Genomic DNA, 21,093 nt, shown 5'->3' with positions numbered 1-21,093 from the left:
ATAAATCTGTTGAGCCAGGCTTATTCATTGTTACAAGTAAATTGTAGGCTGGATGAAATACGCAACAGTGTTGCAAAAGTCACAATTTGAACAAGTGAACATGTAAAAAGTTGAAACATTTCAGTCCGCTACTAGTGGGATTGACAGTACACTGTATTTGCAGAACAGTGAAATCAGTCCTAGTTTTCTATTTTTGTTTTTGCATTTAAAGGGTAGAATTAGCAGGGTATTGGCACCGACATTCTATCATGTTTATCACTATGAATTCCAACAAGCTCTATTACCCTGCCCATGAATTGTCCACATTGGATGGCTCTTCAGCAGTATCTTGCACCTACAGAGGTGATAACGTGTGTATAGATTTCAAAGGGATTGGAATTTCGCTTCACACTTCATACAGAATCAAATTTATGCATTTCAATTTGAGTATCTGAATAATCTGCTAGTAAATGGAATAAATGAGATGAAATGGAAAGAATGATGGGACAAGACAATTCGAACAGGGATTAAAGGCGCATAGTCCCAGTAGTGTAGAGGGCGCTGTTGATGATACTGCCGATCACCGTTAGCATTGATACAAAGATTGCCGAAGTTTAGCTGTCATCAAGAGTAAAGCCCGTAGGTGTAGCTAAGTAACGTTGCCTTCGTTGTCTTCTCTGCACATCACGCAGTCTGTAGTAATGCCAGGGTGCGTGCATCTGCGTGCTTCTTCTTATGACATCACAAAAGAAGTTTGCTAAAGCTGTCATCCCCCTCAGCCGAATCATGAGCCGAACTGTGATCGGACCACTGACTACAGTGGATCGGACTTCTTCGGACTCGGGGAAATGGGTCACAGCGTAAGCGCTAAAGAGGAGTCGATAGCGTAGGTCTCTATAGGAAACTTGCGCCGTACGCCCGCGTACACATTTGACTAAACCACCGGGACCATGTGCCTTTAAAACGGGTACATGGATGCCCCCCTCCTTGCCCTGAGAATAGAGCATAATTGTTGCTATACATGTACATCTCAAAGCTAGCATCCATTGTTATCAAAGAAAAGCTTAAACCAAAGGAAAACTTGAGAGTATCTCCCTATTATTGTGTTTGTGCACTGTGGAATTTGTTGCCTTTTTTTTTCACTTTTTTTTTCAGTACTATGTAGTGCAGAATGTAGAATGTCCCTTATTGAAGAAAAGGTCAACTGATTATAAAATGAAAACAGAAATATGTGCATGAAATGAAAATATGTTTGCTCAGCTGTACATGACTCTTCCATCAGTCTTTGTCAAATCATATTATGCTAGCTGTACACATGAATGTTTATAATTTTGAATGAGATATGCATATATTCAGATGATGTAAAGAACTTATACAGAGAGAGAGAGAGAGGGAGAGAGAGAGAGAGAGGAGAGAGACTTTTTTCTTGTATATATATTCGTCATTTTGTTAGTTTTTCTAATATAAAAATGAAGAATGAGAGATTGATTTTGCTGATTGTATCGCAAAAGGGGTGTTTTTCTTAATTAACAAATATGAGTGTAGCAGCATGTGTGTGTCTGTGTGTGTCTATACTACATACATACACACAAACATTTTAATTTGTGTGCTGTGATGCGATATTCATTAATTTACCCTATGAGCTCCTTTTTCAAAAAAAAAAAGAACTCTCTTCTTATTCATCTATTAAGCCAAGGATGATAGATAAAATGCAAAATAAAATCACCCTCTTTTTAGGTGTTTTGGGGGCCAAGTCCTTCATAGCAGGCCTGTTGAGCATAAAGATTGAAAAGAAGCAATGAACACTCATCATAATTTCAAGTGGTAAGTTTAGAAAGGCATTCAAATTATGAGAGGGGTTAAGGAATTGTCATGGTTCACATTGTGTGTAGATATTCTTGTAGAGACACTTTTGTGTGTCATTGGTGAGAAAGCCTTCCTTCCTCGCCTCCCCCCCCCCCAAAAAAAAAAAAAAAAAAAAAAAAATTATACATGGGACTTTTTTTTTTTCAGCCAGTGGGTCTACAAGATTAACATTCAGCAATTGTGTAGCAGCCAGAATTCAGTAAGAGATGCAAGACACAGGAAGATGTTCTTGAACAAAATGAAATTTTTATGTGAATTTAGCCTGTTCCATTTGGAGGCCTGTGTATTAAGTCTATGGGGATTTCATAATTTAGTATTAACAGATTTGAACTTCAAATTTTCATCCAGTTTAATTCATTTGAAACAGGGTCTATTGGTATGATAAGACATGCTAATTTGTTTTCAGCCAAGATATCATCAATACTGTAAAAGTGGATATTTTTGTGCGACTAATTTTTCATGCTCAGCCGGTAAGAAGAGTTTTGTGTGTTTTTGATTTGCCGGAATCAAGACATCAACTTCTGGAACATGGCGAGCAAAAATATTTGCGTGCTTTTATTTTCGCACTAGTTTCTGGTTGCGCAAAATGCGCGAAGATTTCAACACCATGAAAATTTCCACTTTTACAGTAGTATACTATTATGTCCAATAATCATGCATGTACTACTGTAAAACACGATATTTTCGCGGCATGAAATTTTCACGAATTGGAGCCGACGGCCTTTTTTGCGGCATGAAATTTTTGCAAGTTGTCTCTAACATTCAATGCGTATAGTGTAGACAAGAACTCTCATGTGCATTTTAATTTCACGAATCTTGGCTCGCGAAATTCGCGAAATTAAAATGCACATGAACGTTCTTCGTTTTACAGTAAGTTTCGTTTCTTAAAAAGGTCCAATTCTTTTCTTTGAATGCTAAAAGATGTCATGACTGATTGCTAAGTTTCTTCAAGTGATAGAGTTCGCAGTCTGACAGTAATTGCCATCAATCAGTTTTTGCACACTCCCGAACACGTGCATTTATGTTGTTTTTATATACTGATATCATAAATAGGTATGGGGGAACTTGTATGTCAACTACGTTGCATATTCTAACTTCTTGGAAGAAGGATTATTGTTATTTTTGTTTCTATGGTTATATCATAAATGGGTATGGGCAAACTTGCTTTTCGACTATGTTGAATATTCTACATTCTTGGAGGGTACTTCGTTGTTATTTTTGTTTCTATGTGTACATCATAAATAGGTATGGGGAAACTTGCTTTTTAACTATGTTGTATATTTTATATTCTTGGAGGGAAGGATCTCAGAAAGTGTGAAATGAAAACAACTACGCTTGACGGTTTGTGCGTGAATGAACTTTGTGCTTTATCACGAGTGAAAGCTACACATTGTTTGCATGAGTCTAGACAGGTAAATCATCCAGCGATAACTTTTGTGCCAACGTCCTGACACAGTTCTTTACCAAATTGATTGCAATGAGAAGAAATTAAAACACTATTATTATTACTCATAGTCTGTAGAACTTCAATAAATGGCATTATGCAGTATACCAAAAATACCTGAGGGGCATTAACTTGTGGTAGCTGTCAGAATATAAGGCTACCAACCTTATATATATATATATATATATATATTTATATTTTTTTGTAATATATATATATATATACATTGTATATATATATAATTTCTTTTTTTTTTTAATGAAATGAAACAATTAAAATTTAAATACATATCCCGAATTTTATTGTAGATTCTCCTGTGCTGAAATGGCTTTTCATTATCTCCTTTCGTCCTTGTCAGAAGGAATAGAGGTTGTAAGCATTATTGATGCACACACTAGAATGGGTCTGCAAGAATAATGCTACTTGTTTAGGATATAAAGGATGTCAGAGTATCTTGAAGTTGTCTTTTTTTTTTTAAATCGAATAGTCTGTAATGTTATGTACCGGGTAACTGTATTAAATCACTACAGACCTGTTGTTAAATCTCCGTAGAACATCCAGAGCAGTAGAGTTCTGGCGTTTTCATTCATTTACTTTCTCTGCACTTTTTTTTTTTGAATTGTGTGAGTGTGCAAGCCACCATATTAGCATCATTCATTTTGTGTTGCAAGCTTCAAAGGTACTGTACTTTAAAAATATTTTTGTTGGCTTCACTGTATGCATGTACAGATTGCTTCTATTAAAAGTTAAGGATTGCTATATCATCAGTGAATTTGCCACAGTATGCCTAGGCCACTTATCCACGAAATTCCATGTGTGAATGGTTTTATAAAACTTACACCTTTGTTTTTTTCTTTTTGCTTTTTTGGTTATGTGTACACACATAGTATTGTGCAAAGGTTCAAGAGTTTGAGTGGGTTCAAGCTGTGTAATCTCAGTGTGTAATGTGTGTGATGCAGCTTCTCCCACACCCACAAAATTGCAAATACAAGTTTTGTTTGTGGAATTCAAAAACCCACACTGTGTCAGACGAGTTTTATTACTGATGTCGGTAATGGAGAGATGGTGGTGGAGATGATGTGGATGTTAACGCTGGGGAAAGTAAGTTCAAACAAGGAAAAGTAGAAATTACGCGGTGCGTAACATATGTCCCCGCCGGAAGTAGCATTTTGTAACAAAATGTGCAATATAGGTAAAAAATCAAGGTCAAAGGTCAAAGAAGTCAAAGGTCAAAATTCTGTGTAGAAGTTTTGAAGCCCTCACCTAGTGCCATCACATAAAGCAAATGGAATCGAAATTGGGTTAGAAATGGCGAAGGAGTAGCATTTTGTAGCCAATGTACAATATAGGTCAAAAATCAAGGTCAAAGGTCAACGAAGACAAAGGTCAAAATTCTGTGTAGAAGTTTTGAAGCCCTCACCTAGTGCTATCACATAAAGCAAACGGAATCGAAATCGGGTTAGAAATGGCGCAGGAGTAGCATTTTGTAGCAAAATGCACAATATAGGTCAAAAATCAAGGTCAAAGGTCAAAGAAGTCAAAGGTCAAAATTCTGTGTAGAAGTTTTGAAGCCCTCAACTAGTGCCATCATATAAAGCAAACGGAATCGAAATCGGGTTAAAAATGGCGAAGGAGTAGCATTTCGTAGCAAAATGTACAATATAGGTCAAAAATCAAGGTCAAAGGTCAAAGAAGTCAAAGGTCAAAATTCTGTGTAGAAGTTTTGAAGCCCTCAACTAGTGCCATCACATAAAGCAAACGGAATCGAAATCGGGTTAGAAATGGCGAAGGAGTAGCATTTTGTAGCAAAATGTACAATATAGGTCCAAAAATCAAGGTCAAAGGTCAAAGAAGTCAAAGGTCAAAATTCTGTGTAGAAGTTTTGAAGCCCTCACCTAGTGCCATCACATAAAGCAAACGGAATCGAAATCGGGTTAGAAATGGCGAAGGAGTAGCATTTTGTAGCAAAATGTACAATATAGGTCAAAGGTCAAGGTCAAAGGTCACGACTGAAATTCTGTGTAGAAGTTTCAAAGTTCCCATGTAGTGCTATCATATAAAGCAAACAGAATCAAAATTGGCTCATAAATGACAGAGAAGTAGCAAATTGAAGATTTTGATCACACACGGACGCACACACGGACACACGGACACACGGACGGACGGACACACGGACGGACACACGGACACACACACGTACGGAGCCCGTTTCATAGTCCCCTGCTCGAACTCGTTCGGCGGGGACAATTATGATGATGAAAATGATGTGATGATGAAACGAAAATAGTGAAGTTGAGAAAGATAATGATGAAAGTGATCGTTATACGATGAAGAAATTGATGTTGAGAATGATAATGAAGATGTTGATAATGATAATGTTGACGTCACTTCAGATGGCATAAAGATGAATAACAATGATAATGATAGAAATGATGGTATAGATAGCAAAAATACCCCTTCATGATAGCAATGAAAGACTGATAGTACTAATGAAGAAGATGGTGATGGTGAAGATGATATGGAAGACAGCAAAAGTGACTTGATGATAATGATAAGAGATGATAGTCAAAGTGGCATAGATGCAAGATAACATTGATAGATAAGATGATAAAATAATATCAACGATACTGATGACAAGCATCATACTTATGACAATGACGATGATGGTGATGATGATGATGACGAAAAAGATGACAATAGAATTTCTATAGCATGCTACCCTTTTACAGGGGTACCCAGGAGGGACTGAAATGTGAATGTTCCGGATAAAATGATTTTCTTCTGTCCTGTGGATATTCACAACAACACACCAACAGGAAACTTTGCAGACATTCTTTAATATTCACATGTATTGTATCAACACACACAATGCACTATGCCCAAGACTAAGTGATACCAGGGAGGTGTTACAGAGATGGAGTGGCAACTCTTCGTAATTCATGCAAACACATGTTTGGGTTCAAGGCGTTACAATGGGATGTCCAGCATTCCACTACGCTTTTAAGTCATGCTCGGCATCGCTCTAGTTGCAAGACGAAGTTTGGAGATGAAGAACGCATTTTACCTTTCGTTGAATTACAAGCTTTATTTCAATGTAAAATTTTAAATGAAATACTCGAATTGATTTAGAATAGTTTAGGAAAGAATTCAATACTATAAACATGTATTTCTAGTTTCTTCGTAATGTGCGAATCGAAATGAAATGAAAATTAGGCCCTCTTAAAAACCCAATATTTTTCTATAATGCGCTCATTTCCGCATGTTAGTTTTCTATCTTTTAATCTGAGATATTTTGACCTTTCAAATAAAGTACTCCGCTAAAGCGTGTTCCAGCGTGCTTTTAAACTATTTGCTGTTAAAATTGTCAGTTTTACACTGCATTTTGATTCGCTACTCCAATTCAAGGTACACAAATTCATTGTTGCCATCACATTGAAAGAGAGAGCGAATTGCAGTAGGGGCAAGTATTTCTAGATGTGAGAGCGCTAGTCCCGATTATTGACGCTCTCTTTTGTCAAAGCACATGGGTAACACCTGTAGTTGAACGCATAACTTCTCGGCGGTGCCGCGCATGACTTCAAAGGAGAGCAGTAGTTGTCTCTCCTTCTCTAGCACCTCCCTGGTGATACTTACATATTCTAGCAAGAGAACACAGTGTGATAAAAAAGAGAGAAGAAGAAGGAGTGTTGAGGATTGTAAGGTCACCTCATCAATTTATTTAAAAGCTACAAAAATACATTATACAAATTTATAAAGATAAGTATGTAAATAAATTGCAGGTACTCTGATGGTGTAGCCACTTATTAAAAGAACAACAACAAATGCCTACTTCCTGGCATTAGTCACTGATAAATTTGGTCGAAATTCTCCCCTACACTGGGACAGTGTCACATATTACTGAGTGTTTGTGCCTGATTGACGCAAGATGTAAAGGCAGGGTGTGCTAATGCAGAAGGTAGATAATCTGATAAGACATGGAACCTTTCAGCCTTGGGGTAAATTTACTATTAAATTGTGACTGCAGGTAAAGAAAAGAAAAGACTGTACCATGTAATCATTGCCACATTTTTTTCTTTTTTTTTTTCCACATGTATGTGCAAGGTCAAATTATACCTTTAAGAGTCTTGTATATGAAAATTTCAACTATTGCACAAAATGCATGAAAGTAGTGTAGAGTTTACACCGTCACTGCCAAATTATCAAAAAGTTTAAAAAGCTGTTGGGTGTAGCTGCAGGCAGTAACGGCATCTACCACTAGCTCCGGTTGTGACAACGGTCTGTACTTTCCACTTTGAGAATGAAAAGAGGGGAAAATTGCAAGATGTACATCCGTGTCAGGGTACGTGTTATCACTGATGTATGATAGCTGACTGTACAGGAAGAGTTCCATCGCTTCCAAGTTGGACGAGGCCAGGCATCCTTGATCCAAGGCTAGGAGGAGATGGGAGGAAACATGGTGGCTATTGGGGGTAAGGAGGGCTCCCTCGTGTGACGGGGTGCATTCAGGTTGCGAGGTTGGTGGTCATCTGTCTTGCCCAGTCGAAGGAGGACACTGGAATTTTGAAAACAGACAGACAAACAAACATTTCAAGCTCGCTATTGTCACTCAAGAATACGTCTCCACAAGTTACCATCACACCCACCAGCATTAGATTCATAACTTTCAGGTGGTACCTCTTGTGACTTACACGTAAGTATTATTCCCGTTCTACAAATTCAATCTGTATAGTTCTTGCTCATGTGATTCATGGTAAGTGATCAAGAAATCTTGTACATTCATGCCCATAAATGTGATAGTTCTCAATTGCAAATTTAGCAGCTTGGAAGCTGGTCACACAATTTCCTATATTTGAAATACATGCGACAGTATATAATTATAGCAAAATACCCCCTAAAACAAGTTAGAGTAAATCAAAACAAAAACATGTTTGTACACAAGATTTGAAAAAGTCCACAAGGACATTTCATGAAGCATTTTGTCCAACAAATTTGTCGGACAAATTTGCTCTCAGCCAATCACATGCAAGGATTTCAGAAGCTTATAATGGTTTGTCGGAAAAATTATCTGACAAAACGCTTCATGAAATGCCCTCCCCCCAGGAGACAAGTACCACTAGCATGGGAGGGTAGATTTTGTTTCATTGGAAAAAGGACAGAGGACAAAGCTAGCATGATAGGACCGACATGTGAGACTCTGCTCTATGACAAAAGATGGGGCAATAGTCCTTTAATACTCACTCCTGGGCTGCCTTACGTCTCGTGTTGACGTCCATGTCTAGCATTCTGGGCACAGTGACCAGGGCGGTGGTGGTCTCCAAGTTCACTGGCATCTAAGCAGGAGGATAAACACTTAAAGAGATGGTCATGTGGTCATGTGAATTAAAAACTCAAATGGTCTCACTTCCTATTCATTGTTCATATGCATAATTGTTAAAGACTACTCAGTATGCTAAATTTCTGTTTTGTTTCTGCAACCAACAGAAGAATGGACATTAATTTTCAAAAGTGCTAGAAACTGAATTAAAAAAGACCCAAGTTTTTAGACCTTTTTTTTTATTTGATAGGTTTTCCTTAAAATATTCCCCTCTCGGCTGCCTTACCCTCCAGAAAGGTCCAGGTTCCCGAAGGAGGGCCATGCTGGTCCCGAGGACTGACTCCTTCTTCATGCTATGGGGGATGTCCATGTGTACCGCGCTGGACTTGATGGTCAGTCGGCGACGTCTGCTGGGCGGCTTGTACGGCTTGAAGGTCGCCGTCACGGGGCGGATCATTCGAATGCCTGCCTCCTGTGACACGGCGTCGAAGCTGGGATGGAAAGACATGTGACCGCATCAGTACTAATAATATTCACTACGTTTATTTGTTTGTTAGTTTCAATTTCCATCTGAGAAGATGGCTGGATAGCCCAAAGTCAGCTGCACTAGCCGGTCTTCCTTGGGGACCAGTTGGATGTGAGGTGATGTGACAACTACATCAGGTTATGCAGCCTGCTCTTTCCAATAAAAGAATAAAGGCAGATCTTCTATGTACATGAGTTGTGACTGTCTTGCACATGGGACCTATATGTCCTATCTGAGGGACAGAGTGTTTTGCCTCTTACTAGAGGGGACGGTATGATTACACACAACATTGCTCAGCAAGACTTGGGAATCAAACCTGGGTCATTTGGATTGGGAGGCACATGTGTTACTGACTGAGCCAAATTACCACCCTGTTCCATATGTGGAACTGCTAACAATTTTATCCTCTGAAGGCGAGGAACAGAACTCAGTACATAAACATTACAAATCACTGAAATATAGAAATAATACTTATATAATGTTTGTTGTTACTTTGAAAGTATTTATAAAGACATTGTCACCTCTCACACACACAAACTTGCCCCTCTAAAATCTGCTATTGCAACTCATTGCACATGTTAATTTTGCTGTTCATCAACAACATACGGAGAAGAAACACAGCAAAATACAAAAGATGAACCGATGACAATCTCTAAATGATAGCTGTGGACATTTTGTCGAGAAGTCCTTACAAGCTATGAGGAAGAGTTGACTATGAGGTACAGAAATTGATGTGCCTTAACACATACTCTTGTGATTTAAACTAATAATTTACAAGAAAATTAGATAAATCAAGGCAAGGTGGAAATATTGCTTACAGGAGGAGTGACTTACATGTCAAACATCTGTTCATACAGCTGGGTCCTCTGCTTTTTGAGAGTCTCTCGCTTTTCCCGCCACTTGTTGATGCTCTGAAAAGGATGAAGGCGGAAATTTGTGCAGAGAAAACATCTTCACTGCCACACAAAAATACATAAATTTTATTGAGATTACAGAGTACAAGGGGATACCTCACAGGTGTTTGTTCATGAATACTCCTACATCCAGGGTCTAAGCCTGCAGCAATGAAATTGTTTAACATTCTTACCAGAGAAGCTTTCCAGGTCTTACAAACAATTTTGTCCATGACACTGATGTTAGACCTGTGCAAAAGTAAGCTGCATTACAAAAAGTTGTCACCTCCCAACATTTTAATCCACTAATAACTCTGGGAATCCTATTAAGTGCACAGTTGTACTCGCAGGAATTAAAAGAGCAATCCACAAACAGTCTGAATGAAAATCATAATGAAACTTAAAATATGGCAATATACCAGGTTATGAAAGCATGACAGCACTGGCACACCAAGGCACAAGCATGAAACATCAAAATGACTCTTGTTAGGAAGAGTAATCTTCCGAGGCTCATGACTACAAGAGAGAAAAGGAACATCAGTCAATTAATGTCATCAGGAATCAATACTGTATTTCTCTGTGCCCTAACGGCACGGTGCAAAGTGGACCCTTGTCGCCGATGAATAAAAATCAATTTCATGTTTGAGGTACAAGGGGCAGCCAAGGCCAGTATTCATCAATACAGCGTCTGCCGTCCTTCTTTGTTTTGTTTCTACCATTTTTTTCTTATCCTAAAGATCCTCTTAGATCTGGCAACTCACCAACAACATTACATCGGATGTTCCATTGTGATGAGAATATTTAAGCATCCATCCCCTTTCAGTCAAGATGAGTCTACAGATAGGCCTTGTTACCAAGGGAACTACTAACCTCCGTCATTCGTTTCTCCATTCGCTCCAGAAAGTTGGTGAGCTGCTGGTGTTTGGCCCGCGGCTCATTCTTGGAGCTGCTCAGCTTCTTACACAGCTCGTCTGAGGTTAGAACATATTTTATCAGGAATGGGAGAATAGCAAGGAACCAATATCAAAAACCACATTTTTTAAAACTTATTTACGTCTTACTATTTATAGCTAACCCACATCTGCTTAAAGGACAAGTTCACCTTCATATACATATGGAATGAGTGAGTGCAACAATATTATTAGAACACATCAGTGAAAGCTTGGAGAAAATCAGACAATCTATTCACAAGTTTTTTTTAAAGAATTTTAAATGAATTGAATTTTTAAAGTGTCTGCGCAGTCGCTGCTGGATGAGAAGACTACTATAGTGTATAATGTCACATGCATACAACGATATAAGGAAAATATAAAGAGAATCTCACAAATTTTTATTTTTTGAAAAAAGTGCACATTTCCTCGACTTGTCGCTGACGTATGTTAAAGGTAATATTATTACCCCTGCCTTCTTAAAGAGGCAAGTCAAGCGTTCTTTTGTTATGAGAGAAAAGTGAACATATGTTGAACTTTCTTTATGTTTTCGTTATATCATTGTACACATATGACATCACAGGCTTTAGTAGTCTTCTCATCCAGCAGTGACTGAGCAGAAACATCAAAAATTCATAACTTTTTAATGGGTTGTCCAATTTTCCTCAAACCCCCACTGATGTGTTCTACTAATATTGCTGCATTCACTCAATCCACATGTCTACGAAGGTGGACTTGTCCTTTAAACATTGGTCTGTGAGAAACTTTTGGGGTTAAATCAAAGCTAAAATTTTCCATACATAAATTGTAATTACTTTTAATACTCAAACATTTCAATACGTACCATTCCAATATAAATATGACCCTGAAATTGGTGTTGAACTTTTGATTTTAGCACAAAATATTCACCTATGGAATTTACAGCTCCTGCCCATTCCCACAAAACTCGATGCAGTAGTTTGATAATGAGTGAGAAATAATTACAAATCATGAATTTAAGCAGTCACAGTTTTACATCAAACATATGTTTCAAGGCTTTCTTTCAATGAAAGTGCTTTCCAAGTTTGAAGTCAAATTATGTTCAGGATCAACCTGAATAAAAAAAAAAAATGTCCCAGTATTGGGGGCCTGTAATAGATGGATTACTCACAAGTTCTTACGTACAAATGTATACGTGTATATCATGTACATGTATGACTGATGCGTTGTGCCACTGACTGAATTAGGTGAGGTGACACGACAAACCTTTTTGCTCCTGGAGTCTCCTGAAAGTGATGTACCTCTCAAATAAGCTTCTTAGTCTCATTTCAGGCACTTCCATGGTTTGATTGATGATGTCCACAGTGATCTGAATAAAAAGCACAGAGAATTTCATAGCTAATAATATAATGAATGAAATAAAGAGTACATGAATATATAGATAGAGGAATAAGATAACAAGCAAATGAGTGCATGAATGATTGAATAAATAACTGGGTATGTGAAGAATCAATATATTTGTAGATAAATGAATAAAAATTGATAGATGTATGAGTACATGAATAAATGGAAAGACATATAAAATTGCTGAATAGATAACAGCTAGAAAAAATGTATAACTACCAGCGGATATGAAGTATATACATAGAAGACATTATAAATATAAGTATATAGATATACAGAAGTATAGATAGAAGTACATGGATATATAGATAGAAGTATATACATTGTAGATATATAGATAGAAGTATATGGATATATAGATAGAAGTATATAGATATATAGATAAAAGAATATACTAGTGACAGATCAATACACATGGATTCCCAGATGCAGTCCCATGAGCACAAAGAAGACAGACATTGATAGCCTGACTGGAGAAATAAAGGGAGAAGGGAGAGAAACAGACATAGAGAGGGAGAGACAGAGATAGAGATAGACAGATAGATAGATAGATAGATAGATAGATAGATAGATAGACAGATAGATAGACAGATAGATAGATAGAGAGATAGATAGATAGATAGATAGATAGATAGACAGACAGAGAGATAGATAGACAGACAGATAGACAGATAGATAGATAGATAGATAGACAGATAGATAGATTGATATATAGATAGATAGAGAGAGAGATAGATAGATAGATAGATAGATAGATAGATAGAGAGATAGACAGAGAGATAGATAGAGAGAGATAGATAGATAGAGAGATAGACAGATGGATAGATAGATGATAGATAGACAGATGGATAGATAGATAGATAGATAGATAGATAGACAGATGGATAGATGGATAGATAGATAGACAGATAGGATAGACAGATGGATAGATAGATAGATAGATAGATAGATAGATAGATAGATAGATAGATAGATATATAGATAGATAGATAGATAGATAGATAGATAGATAGATAGATAGATAGATAGATAGATAGATAGACAGAGGGTGAGAAAAATCCTTTTTATCTCACTGTGTGGAGCTCCAGAGATATCTTATTCTCCTTGAAAGCCTCCTCTAACAGGCTCAAATTCTTCATCTGGTCCGACACTTTCATCCTGATCTGCTCCACGTTGGGCTTCTGCATCCGTGGTGCTGGCTGTTGGGGAAGAAACAATGAAATTGAATGAATTCCCGTTTCAAAATTTGAAAGAGACTGCTATCACAGTTTGGCTGAAATATGCTAATGTTAATAATGCTATTAACGGCATAAGTACAATTTGCAAACAAACTAATGTCAACTGGAAGCTAGTTAATAGAAAACTACATGAAAACTACAATGTCCAGCTCAAAATTCTCTGTAATGGACTAAAATATGACATTTGGGTTGACCAACTCAAATTTTTGAGGTTTAGTATTATTATTAACATTTTTTTTGTTTTAATGTTTGTCTTGCCTGGGAGAGTAAGCTTTCTCTACATACAGTCAAAATTTGGTTAAAAATGAAATTGAGATATTAATATTTTTTACCATGTCTTTGGACAGATGCTGCTTTCACTGAGAAATCGAATATATTTTCATTGAACACTTCTGCACAGCATGCCCAAGTGTCCCTTATTTCCCATTCCTCTTTGCTCCCTTTACTATGAATCTGCACCTATTCATTATTGTTTACGCTTATCAGGAGTGATTGCAGCACAGAAGAATTATTCAGCACGTACATAGGTTCTTCGCTTTATGAATTGATATACTATGCAGTGCAAATGAGCCACCATTGGTGTTGAGCACTGTATTATTATCGTTATATCAGATACTGTAGGACAACATTTCTGCCAATAGTAGAGGTCTAAGACTGGGCCTGGTCCTGCATGAAGCACCTGTTCTGGCACGCTGTTGAGTCTGGAGACCAGGACCTGCTGGTTCCGTTCCTGTTCAGCGGCGCTGACCCTCATGTTCCTCAGCTTGGCGTCTCGTTTCTTCATCTCCTCCCGGAACGTCGCCTCCCTGGAAGGAAGACAAGACGTCGCCGTGAAGCAAGGGGACGTTTGGCAACAGGGACAATTTTCACACATTTGCGCCACAGCATTATACCAATAATACATGTAGGTAAAATCATGCAAACTTTGTCATCTACGTTTATGCTACTGTGCCCTATGTATCTTAATTACATTTCAACAACTGGTAGTGTTTCTTTTTTCATAAATGGTAAAGGTTATCTGAATCAACAAATTGTGAGCACTTCCTTGGACACAAATTTCCCCCTTTTCACCTTTTTCAGTTATCAGGTGAGTTTGAGGAGCAGCATGACATATCGCTGATTGTTTTGTGCACTCAGAAACACTACATTTCAGTCAATCATAGTTCTCAGTGGCATCAGTTTCCTATAGATTGTTTTAATTTGCATGGTGGTTCACAACATACACTCAGATGTGTGGCAATTGCATACAAGTAGGTGTATACTATGAAGGCTATGCTGACGTGTACAGGCTACATTTGTCATAAATCCACTTTTAGGCTATAAATCTGTTTGAAACTAAGAATATAAGGCAAAAAAAATCTTATTTGCTTCACATCAATGGCAAATATGTGTAAATGTAATGTGTAAGTATAAAGCTTCGCTGGAATAAAAAAAAAGTCAACCACATGCCTTTTACTAAGTCACATGCACATACACACAACACACACATACACACACAAAATTAAACTGCACTTTGACCTTTGACCTTCGGAGTAGCTTACATTGTACGGAGCTCCCTCTGGAGGCTGGTTGCATGCAGGATCTGAGCTTTGTGGCGATCCAGCAGGGAGTTGTACTTCTCCTCCTGTGGCATGGTTGAAACAGTGAATCTTTGGATTTTCACTTTTTTTATGGGCAGTGGAAGATCTACATCTTAAAAGAGTTATCAACAATTCACAAGCACTGCTTTTTCGCAAGTCCGTCAGGTGAATCAGGGGAAGAAAAAAATAAACAAAATTTATCTCTGCAACCTTTCTTTATCTATACTGGGCAAGGTTAAACACAAAATGTTAAGTGATACACAATCTAGCCCTCTGAGAGCTATGTTGGGAGTTCATTGGACAGATCCAAGAAATAAAAAGTTTTTACTCTGTTGAAGGTGGATATATCTAATAGGACAAGACATGTTTTTTTTTTTTTCTTTTCAATGTACGATGAAATGGTGTATGGCTCATTTCCTCAAATTCTAAGCCATTATTCTATTTTCAAGCAGTACTTTATTACAACTGACATCATCGATGTCAGGGTAATTTGGTCATGAGATGGAAAAACAATGTACAATGTATGTCTCAATTTTGGAAAATTGACTTAGTCATATATTTCGGTTTGTTTTAGTATAATCTAACTTGTAACCACATCTTGAAATCAAACACACCGTGTTTCTGAGATTTGACATCCCCTCCAAATGGAAAATGTTAGAATTTTGTTGACAAAACAATGTAAAAAGCGGTGATACTGTGGCCACCTCTCAGTGCTTGTCCGGCACGAGCTGCATGTTTGCAAATTTTTGAATTCAATTTACTGGAAAAGTGGTTACATGTACAATGTAGATACGCCGTTTTGCCATCTCACAGGCAAACTGCCATGAGTGGCCTCGGGTAGAAACTGGCAACATGAAGTGCTGAATTAACACTTAACCTGGAGTGTCTGAAGAGGCGGGGGGGGGGGGGGGAGATTATCTGGACATTGTCAGGGTAATTCAAGCATTTTAAATTACTAAATTATGTGATTTCTGGTGGAAGGATAGTATGGCATGCAAGAAGGCAACCATCTACTCACATTGATCCGCTTCATCTCCTCAAAGCTGACCTGAGCTGCGTTCATCTGCTCCTGGTACTAATGGATGAAGTCATGGATATAAGAGAGGAGCGGAAAACATGATGTCAGAAAGCTTGCTAAAGTTGTTATTGATTTTGCTGTTAGAAATTAATTTTGCTGTTAGAACAAAAAGTCCATTTTAGGAAATCTATTACACATACTGCAATTCTTTGGAAGTATACCTGTAAGTATTCCAATAGGTGCCTTGATAGGCAAAAGATAGAAGCATTCAAAGTTCTAAGAGATAGAAAGTTATAATCATTCTGTGAACAAGTGCCATTAGAAACGGGGTGGTCAAATGTATCCAGAAATATCATGATAGTATACAAATTCCAAAGACATTTGAGACTGTATTTTTTTTGCTAGACTTCAACCTGTTTTCTAAATAAACCTAGAATACCATACATGTCATTTAAACATCAACTGCAGAGCTATTGCTAGGTAGTTAAGTCAAATGTACAAACTGTGTCAGTGGAATTTGCGGGGCTGGGCCTGTTCAGGTGGCAAGAAAAGCATACCTTAATTGCTCAAAAAATGCTTTGCCATAGGAGGATCATAAGTCTGTCTTTTTCATTTACCTTTAACAACAAATCCAGAAATATATGAAATGAGGGCAAAAAGAGCAACAATATAAGAAAAAAGGGGTATATACACAAAATTAATTTCGCTAGAAAAGACTGAGAGTGAATGATGCCATCCCGTTGCCATGCCAACCTTGATGATCCTCTCCTGGAGCTGCTGGTTCTCCTGCTGGAGTTTGTCTGCCTCCAGGTTGCACTCGGCTGCTGGTGGGGTGGCTGGGGCTTTCTGCTTGGCCAACAATGCTTCCTTCAGCTCAATGCGCTGTGCGAGGCAACAAAATAAATTGTGATTTGACCACATTTGATATGCAGAAACTTCAGCATCTCATGGACCTGTCAGTCTTTGTTTAAAGAAATCCAGACTATACATTTGTGCATGGTCTCTTTGAATGGTTTCATCTGTGAAATGCAGACACAAGCCAATGTTACAAACTGTCTCATGAAAACAAATGTTGTATAGTACGTTATTATGTCACATATTTTGTGGAGTTCTTATTTTTGTGAATTTTTTTATTTGGGTACAGTTTGTAAAGTTTTAAAACACATGAAAATATCAACCCTGAACCCAACATGAATTTGACGGGCATGCATGCTCTTCTCTATCCATTGCTCTACTCCACGATGGCAAATTTAATCACTTATGAAATTGTCAGGAAGTTTCAATTTGTGAACATTCTGTCTCACTAATCATATGGTATATACAGTGTAGAATGACGTTGGGTTTACATGTCATCCCTCATGCATGATATTTTGAACTTGAAATCAAGGCTGAAGCATGCAGTCAAAGAATTGATAACTTCTGCAAGCATTTCAGTATGTTACCATTAAACTGTGATAACAAAATCGAATCCCCTAGTATGATGATTGTCTGATTTATGTGTAGGACCTACAAAATGCTCACCTTATTCATGAGTGCTTGAGCAAGCTTTGATTCTAGCGATACCAACACTGTAACCACGACAACAATGATATTGTGCACGTCGTGCACGAAACAAAGAGAATGGAAAAATCACAGAGAAACAGAAGGATGAAAGTTAGAGAATTCAAACAGAATGAGGAAGAAGAAATTGGCGAAGTGGAAATGCATGGTGTCTCAATACTGACGAAATCATGCAGCTGTAGCAGTGATAATGAACTTTGTGGTGTTTGTATCATGCAATACCAAGTATGCGAGAGTGATGTGATCCCTAATGGTTAATAATGCATATACACATATTACACTGTATGATGCCATTACTAGGGTGGTGGTGCTGACAGGTGAGGAGCAATGATCATTAGTGGCTAGGTTGGACTAAAGCTTCCGACTGCGAGTAGGTGAATTTACAACTTGAGCAACATATTGATCGCTGTACAACTACACAGGTAATTTGCAAACATTTACAAACTTCACAGTGGGATGCATATGACAGATTCTTACTTCTTTTCAAAGTAAATGGAAGGAAGTCTATAGAAATGGAACAAAATATTATAAATTCACAAAACAAATGTCAAAAGTTTGGTGACTTTTCAGAAAAAAGTAGTTCTACAATTTGCCTGATTGGCAAAACATCTGATATCATTACTTTTTTTCACCCTTCAAAATTAGGAATAGTATCAATTGAGGACAAGAGGAACGTTTTCCAGTTATCAGCAGACAGACAGTAATCTCACATCAAATTCAAGACAGTTAACCTTGAAACATCAAAAAGCCAGGACAATAAATCAAAGCAAAGATGAAATGTAAGAATTGAAAAGAGAATGCACAGATAGTTGCATAAGGTGAGTCTATATGGCATGCAACGGGAAGGCTTCAACTTGAACATAGGCCCTATACATGACTTTTGTCTATTAACCCGTTGAGGATGGGCTGATTTTGCTACAACATGCATTTCCCATAGACACCTGCCCAAGTATACTTGGGACTCATCTTCAACAGGTTGATATACTCATTCCATCCACAGGCATATCTTCTCAGTGATTTTTCAGTGTTAAACATATCTTGGGCAAGAAAAACAACTTTCTCGAACATGAAATGAAAAGATAGCTTGGTGTAAGAGGAGGAAGATGAGGTGTTAGCAGTGAGTAAAAGTAATGGAAGGGGAAGACAACTGATGGAACTACATGTATGACATCATAATAGCATGAAATTCATCTTAACAAACTCATTAAGTATTGTGTAATAAAGATATGGACCATCTTGTTTATGTCTTCCTGAGATTTAAAGAAATGAGCTCTGTCAAGCTTATTTTGAATGTTCTTAACAAATGTATTATGACAATATGAATCTAGGTTGTAGGCATCAGATAATTGTTCTCACATTGGGCAAGTTCAAGGACAGCTTTCTGGCTGCAAGGATTAGCCTGCTTTATAAATGTTTGCATAGAATTTGAACATGTTAGTACTAAACTGGTCTATTCCTAACATGCAGAATACTGGATGGAATGGGAATATTTTTGGATTTATAGATGATGGGGCAAAAAGAACAAAGAGTATCATACGGTACATTGTTAGCTGAGAGTCAATAAGGCACCTTGTCCACAGACTTCATTGAAACATAAATGTAAACACGAAAATGAAGTGCATGCAAATCTACTTTCGGAGAACAGGTCTCCATGTAATGGCACCTAGTAACAGAGCGCATGTGAGCACATTCAACTGGAAAATACTATAACTCTATGGTGTCAAATTAATCAGGAATATGTTAATTAGAATAGACTGAGCAGAAAAAAGAAGATCAAAGGCAAAGAGCCCGTCAAAAACATTGTTGATATTATTTCACTCACATTCCAAAGCGTTGCCTGCCATTTGGTTTAACACTCTCCGCAAGTCAGTCGAAACTTTCTAAAATGATAAAAACAAGGAAAAGTAGAAATTACGCGGTGCGTAAAATATGTCCCCGCCGGAAGTAGCATTTAGTAGCAAAATGTACAATATCGGTAAAAAATCAAGGTCAAAGGTCGAAGAAGTCAAAGGTCAAAATTCTGTGTAGAAGTTTTGAAGCCCTCACCTAGTGCCATCACAAAAAGCAAACGGAATCGAAATCGGGTTAGAAATGGCAAAGGAGTAGCATTTTGTAGCCAATGTACAATATAGGTCAAAAATCAAGGTCAAAGGTCAAAGAAGTCAAAGGTCAAAATTCTGTGTAGAAGTTTTGAAGCCCTCACCTAGTGCCATCACAAAAAGCAAATGGAATCGAAATCGGGTTAGAAATGGCGAAGGAGTAGCATTTTGTAGCCAATGTACAATATAGGTCAAAAATCAAGGTCAAAGGTCAAAGAAGTCAAAGGTCAAAATTCTGTGTAGAAGTTTTGAAGCCCTCACCTACAGACTGTAGTGCCATCACATAAAGCAAACGGAAATGAAATTGGGTTAGAAATGGCAAAGGAGTAGCGTTTTGTAGCAAAATGTACAATGCAGGTCAAAAATCAAGGTCAAAGGTCAAAGAAGTCAAAGGTCAAAATTCTGTGTAGAAGTTTTGAAGCCCTCACCTAGTGCCATCACATAAAGCAAACGGAATCGAAATCGGGTTAGAAATGGCGAAGGAGTAGCATTTTGTAGCCAATGTACAATATAGGTCAAAAATCAAGGTCAAAGGTCAAAGAAGTCAAAGGTCAAAATTCTGTGTAGAAGTTTTGAAGCCCTCACCTAGTGCCATCACATAAAGCAAACGGAATCGAAATCGGGTTAGAAATGGCGAAGGAGTAGCATTTTGTAGCCAATGTACAATGTAGGTCAAAAATCAAGGTCAAAGGTCAAAGAAGTCAAAGGTCAAAATTCTGTGTACAAGTTTTGAAGCCCTCACCTATTGCCATCACATAAAGCAAATGGAATCGAAATCGGGTTAGAAATGGCGAAGGAGTAGCATTTTGAAGCAAAATGTACAATATAGGTCAAAGGTCAAGGTCAAAGGTCACAACTGAAATTCTGTGTAGAAGTTTCAAAGCTCCCATGTTGTGCTATCATATAAAGCAAACAGAATCAAAATTGGCTCATAAATGACAGAGAAGTAGCAAATTGAACATTTTGATCACACACGGACGCACAGACAGACAGACAGACGGACGGACGGACAGACAGACGGACGGACACACGGACACACACACGTACGGAGCCCGTTTCATAGTCCCCTGCTCGAACTCTTTCGGCGGGGACAATAAAGTTTTCCCAAACAAAAAATATGAAAGAGAGAAATCACTCATCTTACCAGCATCTACATATTGATATATTGATCAGTTTGAAGTTGAAAATGTATGTAGAATATTAAATAAATGCTAAAAATGGGACTCCTTTGTCCTGAAATATCAAGGACTAACCAAGCTAAAAT

General features: G+C 37.7%; 1 protein-coding gene across 1 annotated transcript in view; it reads right to left on the bottom strand.

Annotated features, from left to right (window-relative positions):
• Positions 1-7,720: 7,720 nt before the first annotated feature.
• The window catches only part of LOC139723499 (uncharacterized), a 35,579-nt gene continuing 22,206 nt past the window's right edge, over positions 7,721-21,093 (bottom strand). Inside the window, exons 21-33 of the mRNA XM_071634738.1 lie at positions 19,553-19,610; positions 17,692-17,738; positions 16,924-17,052; positions 16,171-16,227; positions 15,114-15,196; positions 14,252-14,378; positions 13,408-13,533; positions 12,197-12,299; positions 10,893-10,993; positions 9,964-10,040; positions 8,890-9,094; positions 8,528-8,619; positions 7,721-7,841 (exon numbers count right to left, since the gene is read on the bottom strand). Coding sequence (XP_071490839.1) covers positions 7,721-7,841; positions 8,528-8,619; positions 8,890-9,094; positions 9,964-10,040; positions 10,893-10,993; positions 12,197-12,299; positions 13,408-13,533; positions 14,252-14,378; positions 15,114-15,196; positions 16,171-16,227; positions 16,924-17,052; positions 17,692-17,738; positions 19,553-19,610 — 1,326 coding nt within the window. The remainder of the gene's footprint in view (positions 7,842-8,527; positions 8,620-8,889; positions 9,095-9,963; positions 10,041-10,892; positions 10,994-12,196; positions 12,300-13,407; positions 13,534-14,251; positions 14,379-15,113; positions 15,197-16,170; positions 16,228-16,923; positions 17,053-17,691; positions 17,739-19,552; positions 19,611-21,093) is intronic.

The sequence above is a fragment of the Diadema antillarum genome, unplaced genomic scaffold (assembly GCF_040938485.1).
Source record: "Diadema antillarum isolate AM-2024a unplaced genomic scaffold, OU_Dant_1.0 scf00000192, whole genome shotgun sequence".
In the NCBI taxonomy this organism is placed as follows: Eukaryota; Metazoa; Echinodermata; class Echinoidea; order Diadematoida; family Diadematidae; genus Diadema; species Diadema antillarum.
The sequence above is the reverse complement of the archived record's forward strand: the minus strand, read 5'-3'. Positions and strand labels throughout refer to the sequence as shown.